Source organism: Mobula hypostoma, chromosome 12, assembly GCF_963921235.1.
Source record: "Mobula hypostoma chromosome 12, sMobHyp1.1, whole genome shotgun sequence".
Classification (NCBI taxonomy): domain Eukaryota; kingdom Metazoa; phylum Chordata; class Chondrichthyes; order Myliobatiformes; family Myliobatidae; genus Mobula; species Mobula hypostoma.
In genome coordinates this window covers 28,424,681-28,441,567 of record NC_086108.1, presented here as the reverse complement: position 1 = coordinate 28,441,567, position 16,887 = coordinate 28,424,681, and the positions used below count along the sequence as shown (strand labels likewise).

At 42.9% G+C, this 16,887-nt stretch overlaps 1 protein-coding gene across 1 annotated transcript in view; it reads right to left on the bottom strand.

Moving 5' to 3' along the window:
• lhx4 (LIM homeobox 4) overlaps positions 1-16,887 on the bottom strand; it is a 79,950-nt gene that overhangs the window by 12,047 nt on the left and 51,016 nt on the right. The window contains exon 3 of the mRNA XM_063064876.1: positions 1,460-1,662. Within this exon, the coding sequence (XP_062920946.1) occupies positions 1,460-1,662 (203 nt within the window). The remainder of the gene's footprint in view (positions 1-1,459; positions 1,663-16,887) is intronic.

Below are 16,887 nucleotides of genomic sequence, written 5' to 3'. Positions count from 1 at the left end.
ATCATGTGATTCCTAATCCTATGCGACTATCTTGGTTCTATCTCTTGATATCCTTGCTTACAAGATCATTTCAAATCTGCTTCTCTTTACCCTCAGCATCTTTTCAAGGAGAACCTCAGGTTTTCAGCCACTTTTCAGGAGCATTCCTGAGCTGCCTGGTTCAAGGATGAATGTTTTGCCTACTGTGTAGACTCTCGGTCACTGAGGGCTGAATCGCTGAGATGAACCTGTCGGTTTGTATAAGCACAGCGATAATTATGATCAGAACATACTTAGTGGAAGATCACAGCGGGTGTGGTACAGGTCAACGATATGCCACATCCCTGTTAAAGTAAATGCATGGAGGCTTCTAAATTTCTAAAGGTTTTTACAAGACAATTTAATGTAAAATGTTTTTAAACATTTAAATCTTAGAGCATGTAGAACCAATCACAAGGAAGGCATGCCAGCATCTTTACTTTCTAAGAAGGTTAAGGAGGTTTGGCAAGTGACCACACACTGATAAATTTCTACAGATGTACTGTTGAAGGTATGCTCACCGGTTGCATCATTGTCTGATATGGCAATTTACATGTGCAGGAACGTAAGTTGCTGAGAGTAGTGGACTTAGCACATCATGGACACATCCGTTCTCCGTCTTCGGTATATCTACACGAGGCACTGCCTCAAAGAAGCCACATCAAATATCAAAGGTTCTCACCATGCCATCTTCTCACAGCAACCATCAGGCAGGAAGTGCAGAAGCCTGAATTCTCTCATCACCAGGTTCAGGGACTTCCCCTTCCCTTCAAACAATTGGCTCTTGAACCAAGGCACACAACCTTACTCGGTATAGCAAATCTATAACCTCCTTGATCACTTTACACGATGATGGACCTTTGTTGTTCTAATTGTGTTCTTTCTTGTAAAAGAAATTGTAGATAATTTGTGTTTAATTCCCATTTTTCTTGTTAATGCTGCTTGTCTGTTGCTATGTGCCAGTGATGCTGCTGCAAGTAAGATTTCTATCTATCTATCTATCTATTTATTTGTTGAGATACAGCACAGAGTAGGCCTTTCCAGTCCGTTGAGCCATGCTGCCTAGCAACCCCTGATTTAACCCTGGCCTAATTACGGAACAATTTACAATGACAAATTATACCAACCAGTACGTCTCTGGAAAGTGGGAGAAACCAGAGCACCCTGAGGAAACCCACGCAGTCACGGGGAGGATGTACAAACATCTTACAGGCAGCGGCGGGAATTGAACCTAGGTCACTGGTACTGTATGCTAACTACTACGCTATTGCACTGCCCTGTTTTAGTGTGCTCACATGTAACTGTGTACATGACAATCCTCAATGTCAACTTTGACTTTGAGTAGAAAAATTCTGTTGATAAGCCAAGTTAAACAGTACACCATAGTGGATAATGAAGGTGCGATGTAATCGTCGCCTCACCTTGTGAGCAAAGTGCTTACCATTCTGTTTGGCTGTCTCATAGTCCTCCTTGCACACCAGCCGGCTGTCTTCCATCAGATAGAACTCATCGCCAGTGGCCAGCTGCCGGTTACACATGATGCAGGAGAAGCAGTGAAGGTGGTAGACAAAGTCCTGTGCTTTCCTCACCACCTGGGTCGGGGGGATGCCCTGCTGACAGGCCGCACATTTTGTCCCAAATCGTCTGCAACGAATGAGAGTGCAACAGAGTGACAAGGCACATTTACTTTACAGGGTTACTCAACATGAACACAACATTGTTCCTTTGCTCCACGATAGGCAAAGGCAGAATTACTTGTGGCTCTCTAAAACTCTGCAAGTTCCGGAAGACACACGACAGTATGTCCTCTCCAAAGGGGTGGGAGTTTTAAATCGGCCAGGGTGGGCAGACGGGGATCTCATGCTAATTCACTTCCTCTGTTCGCAGTATAACGTTAGCCGAGGCTACAGACTTGTATGTTTAGAGAGGGACTGAGCCCTTAACCCATTGACCCAAAGATAAAGAGGCTGTATAGCAAGCTGCCACTGACACCATTTAACGCCAAACAGCAGAATTGAAGCTTAATGGGGGCAGGTGAATGAATCAAGCAGGTGCCATCAGAACTTGAAGAACTATCACTGAATGCAAGCCATCCCTTCTTTTAATGCAGGATGTTTTTGGCTGCATGCCATCCACAAATGTGTTTACTCATCACATCATCGTTCCAAGTTTGAAAGATTATTATAATATTCCTGAGTGAATGGCTTAAGGTTGACTGATGAGAAGGCTATCCATAATGAAGAAACAGTGCAGCACGTTATAAATTTCAGCACTCTAGGGCCAAGTTCCTAGCCTCACTGAAAGATCCACATTCAAGCGAATCCATCATCGATGACAAAACTCGTTTACCGGCTGCATTTTTGCATTGCCCTCAAGAGGCATTGCGCTTGTGTCAGCTGTGACTAAGTGGACAGAAATCTCACCAGTGGCACAAGGCCGTGGATTCGAGGGCTGCTATAGAACTACATCTGCCTGTCTTTCCAGTGCCGAATGAAGGGATGGCTGCACCATCAGAGGTGTGATCTTTCTCATGCAAGACAGAACTGGGAACTTATTCATGCACTCGGAGTGCAAGGAGACACGAGTTTCTGATGGAGTTAAGGGTTCAGGCATTCACCTGGATAACTGGACGAATGCTCTCCTTCAGCCTGTTAAAAACACTGGGCAAGACAGCAACGAAGTGGGTGTGAACTCGAAAACAAAAACCCTGTGTCTTACTCACTGCCTGCTAAAGCTATTTATTTCAGCCGAGATACATATTTCATTTTTAATTTTTTAAAATTTATTGAGATACAGCAGAGAATAGGCCTTTCTGGCACTTTGAGCAGTGACGTCCAGTAATCTCTCAATTTAACCCAAGCCTAATCATGGGACAACGTACAATGACCAATTAACCTACCAACTGGTTTGTCTATGGATTGTAGAAGGAAACCGGAGCACTCGGAGGAAACTCATGCAGTCATGGGGAAATCCTGCAAACTCCTTACAGACAGCAGTGGGAATTGAACCTGGGTCGCCTCTTATGCTAACCACCATACTACTGTGCCATTCTTCCCTCTTTGTCCTATCGCAATAATTAGCACCATCGAGAGATTCCAATCAAAGCAGTTGACATGCCATGGAGTCATTGTCAGAAAGAAATACAACATGGAAACAGGCCCATCAGTACACCAAGCCATTTCTGTACTGATCTGACCCTAACCCATTTCATTCTCCCCACTTTCTTATCATCAAATCTCAACACGCCAAATTTGACCACTCGCTGACTGGGGGCAAATTACAGCAACAAATAAAACAACTAAGCCACACATTTTTGGCAGGTGGGGGGAAATTGGAGCACCTGTAGGAAACTCACCTGTCACAGGGCCGATGTGCCATCTCCACATGGGCGGTACCTGAGGTAAGAATCCAACATGGACTGCTGGAGCTGTAAGGAAGGGCTTCTACTGGGTTACCACTGTGCCACTTCAGGTGGAATTATGCAATTTCAAGCACCACAGTACTTTAGCTTTTAAAATGCATTCCCCCCCACCCCCCAACTTTAGGATACAACAAATAGAAATCAGTTCGGTATTTCAGGATTTTTTGTTCCAAAATTCTTTTCAAATTATTGAGAGTCAAAAGAGGAAAATTAGCACCGCTAAGGAAAGTAATAATGAACTTTTACAGAGGGAGAGATAATTCAATCACTGATACCACATGGTTAATATAGTGGCGGCAGCTAACAGTAAATGTTAAAGTTGGGCAGATTCAGACACAGGGTTGCCATAGGAGCCAATACCTGTGCCACTCAGTGATCGTGTCGAGACCTCATCCATTGGGACCATTTCCAATGACACTGGGAATGCTCCCCTCTACCATGCCCATCACCAGGACAGCCAAGTAACCTGCCCTGCACCAAACTGCATGGGTGGCTTTTCTCAGAGGGGTTGAGGCGAGAGATCCCTCCAACCCATTGAATATAAAAGTTCCCAGCTCCTCAGGGGCAATGTTCGTCAAGGAAGCTGCTCAGTGCAATATGGTAGCACGGTGGTTAGCTCAACGCTTTACAGTGCCAGCGACCTGGGTTCAATTCCCACTGCTGCTTGTAAGGACTCTGTACGTTCTCCCTGTGAGTGCGTGGGTTTCCTCCAGGAGCTCTGGTTTCCTCCCACACTCCAAAGACATACTGATTGGTAGGTTAATTGGTCATTGTAAATTGTTCCCTGTTTTGGCTAGGGTTAAACCAGGGTTATTGGGCAACGTGTCTCAAAAGACCAGAAAGGCCTATTCTGTGCTGTATCCCCAATAAATAAATAATCTAAATGGAGCAATTGACTCAATCTCAGACCATTATCCCAATAAGCTCAGGACCCCCTTTTTACCCTCCCCACCCCGTTCCCAGACAGGGTACCATTCCAGTGGCACATCTTACTGGGAGGAGTGCCACAGATCCAACACGGAACTTTCTATATGTTGAGTTTCCTTCTGAGTTTGGGAACCTTAAATATTCGATGTTCTCAGCGTATTCAGCAGGAGCCTGGACGAGTAAGGATTCAACATATTTATCATTACTATGGCGATAGACAACCACTCCATTTCCTGACAACCTGAATAGTTAGAACATTTTTATTCTATTCTTCCTTTGAAAATGCCCAATGTGCCGGTTATTAGCGGCGGGGTATGGAGAACATATTGACACTGTCTTATTCCTGGAGTGCAGTCTCAGAACCCTCTTTACCACACGCTCTGATCATACACTTGTTAAGCTCGGGCCATGCCCAGACTGAGGCCTTCTTTGCTCTGTCTCAACCAATTAGTTCAATTCTACACACGGGACCGCATCACTCATTGTTAGCACATGACATTTCGTTTTTAACATCAGCAATCTTTGTCGACATTTATAGCAAGGTCATGGGTAAGTACTAATCTCTGTCAAAATGGAGTTGTCTTTTCTAAATTATTTTGAACATATTTCCACCAGGGACTGGATTGAGATTGCCTAACGCAATTTTCCATTGTATTGCTTCAGATAGTGGAGGGCAGAGAGACCAGGGCTCCACAAACACAGACATAAATGTGTGTGATACAAGACCAGAAGGACACAAAGTTCTTACCCACACAACAGTACATCCTGCTGTATTGGTTTTCTGGATCACTGATAATGCAGACTACAGGACTAAAGAAAAATCTACATCATGTTTCAGGAAAACTTTGGGGAAATTCTTGCTAATATCTATAAAGGATAGCTCTGATCCCTGTCCAAGTCCTCTTTTAAATTTTGGTTTGAGTCAGAATTTTTTCATGTTTCTTCATATATATACTTCCACCAGAAGATACAAATTTTGTGACATATTAGTGACGAAAAACCTGATTCTGATATGTGCCTGTATTGTGGATTTAGAGTGGGAAGGGGGCAAAGAGAGGGGAATCATGGTTGGGAAAAGGGGAGGGAATAGGAAACATCAGGGAGACATTCCGTAATGATCAATATACCAATTGTTTGGAATCAAATGTCCTTGCCTGGTGTCTCAGGGCTGAATGTGTCTGCACTCGTGCGAACCCTCCTGACTCTTCTGTGCCACCTGTCCCACACACCTCCCATGGAACCCCAACCTCACTATTCCCAACATCCTTTACTCCCACCAGATTTTCAAACCTGCTCTCTGCTGCACATTGGCAAATACAGTACTGCACTGAAGTCTTAGGCTCCTTAGCTACATACATGTCCTAAGGCGTTTGAACCGGTCTGTATGAGTTGGACTGGGGCTGAGAGGATCCTGATCGAGCAATGCAAAATTACGAGAGACAGAGATAAACCCTAAAAAACTTTTCCCCATGGCCGAAATGTTTAATACTGGAAGGCGTGGGTTTAAAGTGCAGAGTATAAGGTTTGGGAAGAGTTGTGACAGAACCTTTTCATGTGCACGATGGATGGATTATGGAACACACTGCCTGAGTCAGTGACGGAGGCAGGTATTCCCACTACATTTAAGAAATATTTTAATTTTATTAATTTAATTTAATTATCTATCTATATGCGTATCGATGTATGTATATATGCATTTATTTTTTAAATTTATTGATACCTCGGAATGGGCCTTTTCAGCCCTTCGAGCCACGCCACCCAGCAACTCCTGATTTAATCCTAGCCTAATCATGGGATAAATTACAATGACCAATTAACCAGCCAGCCAGTACATCTTTGGATTGTGGGAAGAAACCGGAGCAACAGGAGGAAACAGGGAGAATGTACAAACCACTTAAAGGCAGTAGAGGGAATTGAACCCGAGTCGATTGTCCTGTAAAGTGTTGTGGTAACCACAATGCTACTGTGTCATCCCTCATTTTGTCAAAAATTTGAATCACCAAGGCTTAGGCAGCTATGGACCAAGTGCTTGTAAATGGGAGTAATATATGGTGAGTATGGACAAGGTGTGCTGAAGTTGCTGAAGATAGACTAACTCCGTGACTCTTAAAGCATTAAGACTTGATTAAACTTTCATAGAAGCATTGCATTCTGTTACCTTAACCTTATCCTAACTTGTTTATCTCATGGCAAAATACACTTCCACCACCATCTAATCTTCTACTGACACAAACCAGCCAATCGTTAATTTCACCAGTCCAATCACTGTCCATTGCAAATATGATTGATGATTAACATCAGGACCAGGGCTACTAAGGTCAGTTCCAGCATCTCACCACAGATGGAGCCTGGAGTTTTCCTGGATTCAGTGCGCTTGGCAGAACAGAACACAGAAGGAAGAGATTTATTTTGTTATAGAACCCAGATAGCTGTCACTGCACTGTAGACTTTGACTAATTACCTTGAGTCAAATCCTGATCTGAATGTTTGCTGGGGCATTCCAGGGGACGGTTTATCATCTATACCGGATTCAGCTTAATCCTCCAAAGGTTAGAGGAGGTGAAAGCAAGTCAGCATGGGCTGGGATGGTGTATCAAAATGAATGTGACCATCACTAACCCCTACCGCACTGGTGATCCACTTGTACTGGTAACAAATTTAAATTATGTTCATCATTAAATATTTGCTGTGTTTTACATGGGAAAGATTCCTTTCACCAGAACAGGACACAAACCACTCAACATTCTAATTCACTTTCAGAATCACCAGTCCCACCCTCCCCAAAGCAAAGTACTGCAGATACTAGAAATCTGAAATTAAAAAAACACAGAGGCTGCTGGAAATGTTTGGCAGTTAGATAGCATCTGTGGATAAAGAAAGGTCATTGAATCTTTTCCTCTCTGTTCAGAGATGCTGCCTGCCCTATAGTGTACAGTATCTCTAGCATTTTCTGATTTCAGTCTTGCTGTCAGATAGAAAAGCAACTGACACAACAAGAATTACCCACACGCCATGCAGAGTATCTCAGGAAAAAGCGCAGACAAAAATATTGCAGCAGTAGGTGACATTAATGCAGCATACAGCCCTTCTCTGCCAAAGAAACAAGTGAAAAATTGCTATTAATGTAGGAAAGCTGGCACGGACTTGCAGACTGCAGGTTGCTTTTGCCTCATTAGTGCTGAGCTGCTCAGGCAGTGCAGTGAAAAAACAAGTAAGTCCCAGGGAGCAAGCTTTTTTATTTCACTGGCTCCGAGGAAGAGCCACATTTGAATGTATCAGCTTATCTTGACTGAAAGATGCAAAGATTCATTTTCTGTCAATGCTTTGGAAATGAATCTGGTTAGATGTCTGCCGTGCTGAGGGCCCAAAGTGGGAAATATCCTTGTTATAGATCATGAAAAATTGGATTCAATAGATGTTTGAATTATTTCTGTGGGGAGATTACAGGGTCAGGCAAAAGTTAAACTGGTGGGTACCTATGAAAAGGAAAAGCTTGTTGGTTCCAATGGCCCTTAATCATTGTTCCTCAATATTCCCAGAGGTTACATATGATATTCCTATGAAGGAATAGACAGCCCAAGTTCATGGAGAGGAGTTTACAGAGAAAAGTGAAAATCCTGAAACACCAAACAGGTCAGGCAATATCTGTGGAGATGGAAGCTGAATAAATTTTTAGACTCAGTTCTGATGCAAGGTCATTGATCCAAAATGCTTACTGTTCCCATTTCCATAGACGTTGCTTTGTAGGCTTTCCATCACTTTTGTCTTTATTTCAGATTTTCAGCATCTGTACACTTTCGCTTTTCAATTGTAAATGAGAAAGTACTTCTTACCAACATTGTGCCAACTCATAGGTTGGAGGTGATTCACAGATATCAGTCTATTGCTTAAAGGGGGAAAAAAAACTACACCAACATCTCTCAGCAAAAGCAGTGGCATTTTATTTAGAAAGAGCAGTTAGTATGAGATAGTGCAAAGCACATGTAAACACCACAGCTATGTGTATCCAGCATGACTGACAAAGTTTTCTCCACTCTCATCATGTGAAATTTTGTGTCAAATGCAAACACTCACCTACCACACCACAGCACTCCCCCACCCCCCACCTCAAATTGCAATTAAATACAGAAACATGAGAACGGATATTGAGGGAGAAGAGGGTAGTCTTCTGATTGAATACTATGCACTCTATATGACCTTTTAATTGTCCCATTGATTTAGCGATTAAATCCATCTCAACAGAAACAAATATTTACATAGCGCCTTAAACTTAGTAAAGTGTCTCAGTATGCCTTACATGAATGATAAAACAACAGGATTTGAAAACAAGCCACCACAAAGTGATCATGCAGGTATTGGTCAAGATGGTTGGTTGCAAAAAGCACTCAAGAGTAGGAGAGAGGAACAGAAAGGCTTAGATGCAAATTTCAGAGCTTAAGAGCTGGACAGATGGAGGCCCTTATGAAAATTCAAAGAAAATCAACCATATTAATCAGGAAGACTATAGGCTTCATTTTTATTCTGTGCTAACTTCAATGCTTTTAACCAGGGGGGTTGCGAGCCTCACAACTTTTTTTGGGTAGTTGCGAGGAGAGAGTGATGGACAGGCAAGGGGTAGAGGTAGTGATTGATAGTGAGCTTAGGGAAGGTAATTGACAGGTGAGGTTAGGGAAAATAATTGAGAAGTGAGTGGTAGGCATAGGGAGTGAGGTGATAATAATCAGTCAAATCTCATTCCTGATTTTCATCGATTCTGTTATGGTCATTATTCTATTATAGATTTATTGAGTATTCCTGCAAGAAAATACATCACTTTTGTTGTGATGATATATATGTACTTTGATAATACATATGCTTTGAACTTTGATAATATCATAAATACTGGATGAATAACCTGCTCTCCTTTCCGACCTACATAAAAGGAACGTCTGGCTTATGTAGACTTTATAGCAAGAATAAGACCATAAGACCATAAGTTATAGGAGCAGAATTAGGCCACTCAGCTAATCTTTAATACATCCACATCTTCTGCAGACGTTGAATTTTAAACTGACCCTTATAGTATAACTCAAATGTTACTTTTATCCCTTGGTTCTTTTTTATCTTCCTCCTTCCCAGCCACCTTTTCACATACTCTCAATCCCTCAGACAACAGACCATCAGAGTAAACTATTGGGCTAACTATTTCTGGCAACAGTCAACCTTGCATTTAGATGGTTATATGAGTAAGCATAGTATCTTAACTTTGTTGGACAGCCACTAATACTAATTACTGTATTCTTAAAGTAGTTCAACTGCTACTCATTTTTTTTTCTTTCCACTCTAACATGTAAGTGATCCTAATATTCTACATTCATTCTATTTCACAGATCTACTGTTTATACAAAAGTCAATGAAGCATGCATCAGAAACCCCCAGATGCATTCACTTGAAAATTTACTAAACTGGTTTCCCATATTAACCATAATTCCCGAATGGGAATAAAACAGCCTTGCTCTTAATCCCTTCATAGGAAAGAATTGTTCATGTCATCCCAATCTTAGTGGCTTTAGAGGAAAGCATTGTATAAACAACCTTAGTCTCAGTCTTTTCAGAAGGAAGTCTTGTGCACATGGCCCCTAATCTCAATCAGTACAGAAGAAATATTCTCACAAACCACATCTAATGCAATTTCCTTTAGGAGTCACCGTATTTCTCAGATCAGTCCTTCAGAGCACATATTTATATCAGGGATGGATAATAAGTGATAGTTTTCTGTGAAGACCACATGAATATAGAAAGGAAAAAAATAACCTGCTGGAACAATTCAATGGGTCAAGTAGCATTTGTGGAGGAAAACGGTCCAGGGCTGGGTGGGGGTGGTGGGGGTGCCTTTTTGCCAAGCTCAACTTTCCAACAGCAGTTGGCCCTTCTAGAGGTCAAAAAGTTGATTTTGAGTGAGTTGAACTTCCAACCAATATTTCTTTTTCAATTTATTGTTGTAAATGGGATCCAATCTTCAGTTCTTGATATAAATTGCAAGTAGCAATCTGTGAAATTAAAAGACACCGTCTACAGAACATAGACTGCTGGCCCATAGCATAGGGTTAATTGCTTGGGAGATGCAGTGTAAAACAATGGGGTTATGCTAATTGGTCTGTATCAAACCAGATAACACTGGCTAAGATATTTAGTTCACGGAAGCTTGCAGACCAGATCGATACTATCATTTATCAATAGCTGACCTATCAATAGTAGGAAGCTTTGTGTGCTTAGAGAGCCAACTTCACAACAATAATTTTGGGTGTGTGCAGTATCTGTCAGGGAATGTAGAGGAGACCTGACCTAAAAGCAGAACAGCGGAGATGATTTAGCAATAAACGATAACACTCCATGACAGGCCGCAAAACAAGGGAGAACAGATACTAAACACCACAGACTACAAGGTAACTGAAGGCCAGAACCAACTTGTTGAGACTGACTGTTTCAATGGAGGAACAAGGGTTGTGGATGCGAGCTGGGTTTAAATAGGCTGCAGGTGATGAGTTGGAAAGGAGTGGCAAGTTACTCCTGTTAGCTGAGTGGAGACTCGGAGGTGCCTGCACACGCAAGCCTCACAGGCTCCCTCCTCCTACAGCCAGTACCCAATCGCCCAGGGTGATCTGGATGGGTCCAGTGGAACTCCTCAATGAGAGATGGATCTAAAATAAAATTTGACGGCACCTATGACCTCTCCTCTGGGTAATACCCTTTCCCTACTGCATATCCCATCCACGGTGATGTGAGGCAATCAACTAGCGAACTGTGAACATAACACCACCTACCACCATCCGAGGTTCTGGAGGTGTAGGCTCAGGTGAGTTGAATGGTCCAAAGGCAATGGGCTTGAGGCAGGAGGTATGATCCTGAGGGACGGCAGGTGACTGGATTGATGTGATGGGTAGTCTGAAAGGGATCAGTGAACCAGCATGAGAGCCGGTGGGAGTTGGTGCACAAGGGCAGATCTCTAGTGGACAACCAGACATGGCTCCCGAGCCAGATTTGCCTGGCTTGGTGCTGCCAGCAAGGCTGGCTGCGAGATGGCCTTCTGTGCCCTCTTCCAAGCATTCTAGCAGTGGCAAACCAGGGCCCTCATGGATGGACCATCCACCGTTGGCTCCTCTATGGAGAACAACAGGGATTGGTAGCCATGATACATTTCAAAGGCTGACATACCCACAGCAGAGGAGATGTATAGACTGTGCGACAGCTTGGCCCAGGGCGGATACTTCTTCCATGTGGAACGGTAAGAGATGGCAAAGCATCACAGGAACTTCTCCACTTGCTGATTGGCTCTTTCTGACTGACCATTGGTCTACAGATGATAGCCAGAGGACAGAGGAAGCAGAAGGCTCACCAGAAGTGGGAGATGAATTTTCAGACACAATATCCTGAGGGAAACTGTGGAGGCGAACTAGCTGTTGGAAAACCAGATCTCAGTGGCTGATGGAGTTTGGGAAGGCAACGAAGTTGCCTCCTTGGAGAACTAGTCCGTCACTGTTATGATCACTGTGCCCTCATTGGAAGGTGGCAAAATCCCTGAAGAAGTTCATGAAAATATGGGACCACAGGTGATGAGGGACTGGTAGGGGCTGCAAAAACTCAAAGGGCCACTGTTGGAGGAAATGGACTGGGTACAGTGAAGGCATGCAGCAACAAACTGATGTACGTACATCAGTGATCATGGTGGGCCACCAGCAGCAGTGTCACAGAAAATCCAGATTCCATCGTGCACCGAGGTGGCTGGAGAGGGGTGAGTCCATTGGAGTATCACAGAGCCCATGGCTGCTGGCATGTACATGCTGTTGTCAGGTGTGTCGGCCGGAGTAGGCTTATGTTGTAGGGGCTGGTGGATCTGGTTCTCAAGGTCCCAGATGATTGCGGCAAGGATCTGCAAAGATGGAATGATGATCTGAAGGTCATTCTCCATTTCAACTGGGTTGAACTGTTGTGACAGGGCATCCACCTTAGTGTCCTTGAATTCAGATCGTGAGGAGATGGTGAAGTTGAATTGCTCAAAGAAAAGAGCTCAGCGAGCCTGATGTGGGTTGAATTAGCATATCTGTTGAACAGATATGAGGTTCTGGTGGTCAGTCCAGATCAGGAAAGGTTTGGTTTCTCGCATCAGCTCCTTGTCTCCTACTTCATAATGGCATTGTGTAGAGTTGAATGTACACGAGAAGAAGGCACAAGGGTGTGTCCTTCCATCGTGTCCTTACTAGGAAAGGATGGCCCTGGCACCTATGTCAAATACATGCACCGCTACCACAAAAGATCCAGAGTGGTTCAGATGGCAGAGTATGTGAGCGGTGGTGAAGACTCTCTTGAGCTCCTCGAAAGTGCAGTCCACAGCAGCAGACCAGGTAATCCGTGAGATAGGTGATGCACTGAGGGAGGTATGAGGAGCAGTGATTTGGCTATGGTTCCTATTGAAATGACAGTAGAAGGTGAAGCCCAAAAAGTGCCATTCAACGATGTCACACATTTTCCCTAGGTCCACAGTTAGGCCTTGGGGTGCAAGAACGTAACCCAGGAAGGAAATGGCCAGGGTGTGGATGGAACTGGCATTTCTATAACTTGCAGTACCGTTGATTTTCGAGGAGATGCTGAAGAATGAACACGTGTGACAGTCATGGTCCTGGGGGTCCTTGGAGAAGATGAGGATGTCATCAAGGTATGCAAACATGTACCTATGTAGCAGGTCTTAGAGGAGCTCGTTAATGGGGTCCTGGAAAATGGCTCGACAGTTTCACCATAGCCCACCTGTGTCAGTGTGTTCACTGGAGTCGATGCATCTTTCTTTTTGACAAAGAAGAATCCTGCTCCGGCTGAGGACTGAGATGGTTGAATGAAGCCATGTTGTAGTGCTTTGGTGATGTAGTCATTATGACTTGGGTCTTAGAAGAAGAGAGGAGAAGAAACAATCATGGGGAGGGGTGGTGAGGGAGATCAGAAAGAGTGAGTTAGGCTATGGTGCTGGAATGAGGGACTGAGGGGAGTTTACAAGTTAGAAGGCCCCTCATCTCTCCCTGGTGGTGTTGTTTGCCGGACACAGTGGATATTTGATGTGTGGGTGATCAACTGCTCCTCAGTAACCACAAAAGATGGTAATGGGTCAGCAGCACTCCTACATTCCAGCTGCACTCTGCCGTGAGGGTCTGGAATTCCACCGTGTAATCCAACACCAAGTGTGAGCTTTGACACATGCTAAGATTCCAATTCATTGCCTCTTTCCACTTCCCAGATGCTCAAAAGCCCGATGCATCTCAGAAGTGAATTCCTCATATTTATTGCAAATGGTGGTTTTATTGTCCCAGTTAGCACGGCCAGTGTCAACGTTCACTCAGTCAAGAGGGAGGCAATCTTGGCTTGGTTTGTAGAGTACAGAGATGGCTGGAGCTTGTAGTGCAGACACATTGGGACACAAAGTTGCAGCTTTGGGTTGGGGATGCATCGAAGTGTTCAGGCACTGGAATCGGGTTCCGTGGGAGGAGGGTGACTGGTGCTGGGTTGCTGTATTGAGACAAGAGTGACAAGCAGATTGTCAACAGTTTCCTGCTGCTTCTGGATTGTGTGCTCGTGTTGACGGCAACTTTTAGGCAAACAAACTTTTCTGGATCAATCGGTGGTTCATCTATCCTGCTAGGGAATGTAGCAGAGGCTTGACCGAATAGGAGAGTAGTGGAGATGATTCAGCAATGAACAATAACATTAATAATAGATTGTAAAAATCACAAGCCATGAGGGGCTTCAAAATGAGAGAGAGTAGATACCAAACAACACAGGCAACAAAGTAACTGAAGGCTAGGAGCAACTGGTTGAGGCTGACTGGCTCAATGGGTGAACAAGGACTATATGAGAGCTGGGTTTAAATTGGCTGCAGGTGATGAGTTGGAAACAAGTGGGACATGAGTCCTTAGCTTGGTGGAGACTGGGAAGTGCCTGCCTGTGCAAGCTTGACAATATCTGTCCCCAGAAGCTTTTAGATCATCTCTGTGAAAAGGTCCCTGAAAAAATCACATATGTGTGAAGTCACACAAGTGGCAAAAAATGGTATAAATGATTGGATTGAGTTGTTCCGTGATCTTGGTGATCTACTTGCAAACATTTCCTCACCATCCGAGGAGGCATCATCAGTGTGCTATTAATTGTGGTGTGTTCTCCAAATACTTGGTCTTTATATAACCATCAGCTGATTGGTCATCATTACAGAAACTCAATTGTGACGTAGACCTCGATCCTATTTATGAGCCAATGCGGGCCAAATTCCAGACCACAACACCTGCAACCAATCAGCAATGAGATTTCCTCTCCACATCACAATTGAGTTTCTGTAACGATGACCAATCAGTCAACTGATGAGTATATAAATGCCAAGCATTCAGAGGACACACCACCGTTAACAGAGCTTTGATGCTGTCTCCTCGTACGGTGATGAAACATTTGCAAGTAACTGTCAAGATCGGCAAACAACTCAACCCAACATCAATCATACAAACTGCACATTTTCAGAATTATTTCCAAAAGTATACATGTAATCGAGCAATCAGGCTTGTTTGGAATGGTCAAGGAAAATCAAGGTGATTGACAGAAAATCAGGGTGCATTCCTCTGCCTTCGATTTCTGCAACAGATGACTTGTTCATTTGTAACTCATTGGTACCCTTTTAGCTTATAGGAATTGTATCTGTGTTTTGAAAATACTTTATGTTTTAGAAATCATTTGTAATTGAGAAATCTTTTATAAGATAGAAAACTTCTGTGAGTTTTTAATGAGTTTTAATACATTTATGTAAATTTAAGTGTGAATAATTAAAAATAAATAAAAACTGTGTTTAATGTACTTTGATAGCTAGAAGTATCTCCTCCTTGGTAGGGAGGGGATACCCACTGCTCCACCGTGGTTATTGGTAGCTAAACTCACTGTGCAGGATCAACAGGGAAGTAACCTAGCCTTTGAAGTGTAGATGGCTGCAGTGTAACCTCTCCTTAGTGAGAATACTCATGGCCATTTATATCCAATAGAGCTTACGATCTTCGCTTGAGTTTAGAACTTCACGGTCAGTAAACCCAATTCCATCACAGTTTAAGACCTTGCATCAAAAACCTGAGTTCTTCCAGTGGCATCTGTGGTTTCTTGTGTCTCCATGAATATATGAAATATGTTCTGATAGCCTGGTTGATCAAATATGTTGTAACTTCTTCATTTATCGTTGAAACATTCTGGAACTTTGTTTGGATCTTGCAACTATTTGTGTCCATAAACTGGCTCAGTTTGTTTTATCCCATCACAATTCCCCTCTCACTAAGAAACATGATTTTTTTAACAATGCCAGTAAGTCAAGGTAGTGTGTTAACACTTTAACCATTCAGCTCAGCCTGTCCTGAACCAAGGACAAACAACAATACAAAATAACACCATTCATTGCCATGTAGAATTACTACTTCAATATTCCACTAAGGTCAGTGTATAGTCATAGGGGTAATCTGATTAAAATAAGAACTGCTAAGTGGAGAAAAGAAGATGCTTTATAATAGATTAGATAAAATGGAACAGACAATAAGCCCTAATGGAGGAATTTGCAAAATCATCAAGAAGTGGGCTTTAGGAGCCTTTCAAAGGAACGGAAGTTTGATGAAGGATAGATTTCAAAGGAGTGGAACCAAAGAACATTTAAGGTCTTCTATTAGTGGTGGGACAGAGAGATGAAATCAAAGGGTGAGTATCCGGCGGTACTGTTGGAGAAGGTGACCTGAATTGAAGTCAGCATGAGGGACTCAATGAGTAAGACAACTTCTGTCAGTCAACTTTCGTTTCAAATCAAGGGTGTTTGATATCTGAAAGTTTAACATTCCATAATTCACCATTGAGTCACTGGCTGCATCTACAAGTAATTAAAATATGTTTTTACCAATAAACCCAATTTCTGCAATATTCATACTTTCAGATGTGCCACATACTAATCATTCCACTGGAGATCAGATCCATTTCCAGCTGTGCGAAGATTAAGAGTTTTTGAGAGAGGGAGAAGAGGGGCTGCAAATCAGAAGCAACATGAGAGATAATTATTCGACATACCCTGAAAAGAATGGTATTAAATGCAAAGGAATAATGGGACTGTTTGTGCAAAGCAGAACAACATTTAGAAGGATGATGCCTTCTACATTATAATAGTAATATACACTAAAGCACTTTGGAAGTTCTGAAAGTTAGGAGGTCCCATATTAATGCAAATCCTTTATTTAAATACTGTTGGGTTTACCGTAAGTTTGAGAAGGACAAATGATGCTAATATATTACATTTACTTCCTAATTTTGAACACGTATTACAAGAGGACAGAATCAGCATGATTTAAGCATAAATTAAAAATAATAGAATATACAAGGGTGTTGAGGAGAAGATCTCTCAGATGAAGAAACAAAGAAGACAAAATCTGCAGATGCTGGAAATCCAAGCAACACGCCAAGATGCTGAAGGAACTCAGCAGGCCAGGCAACTGTGG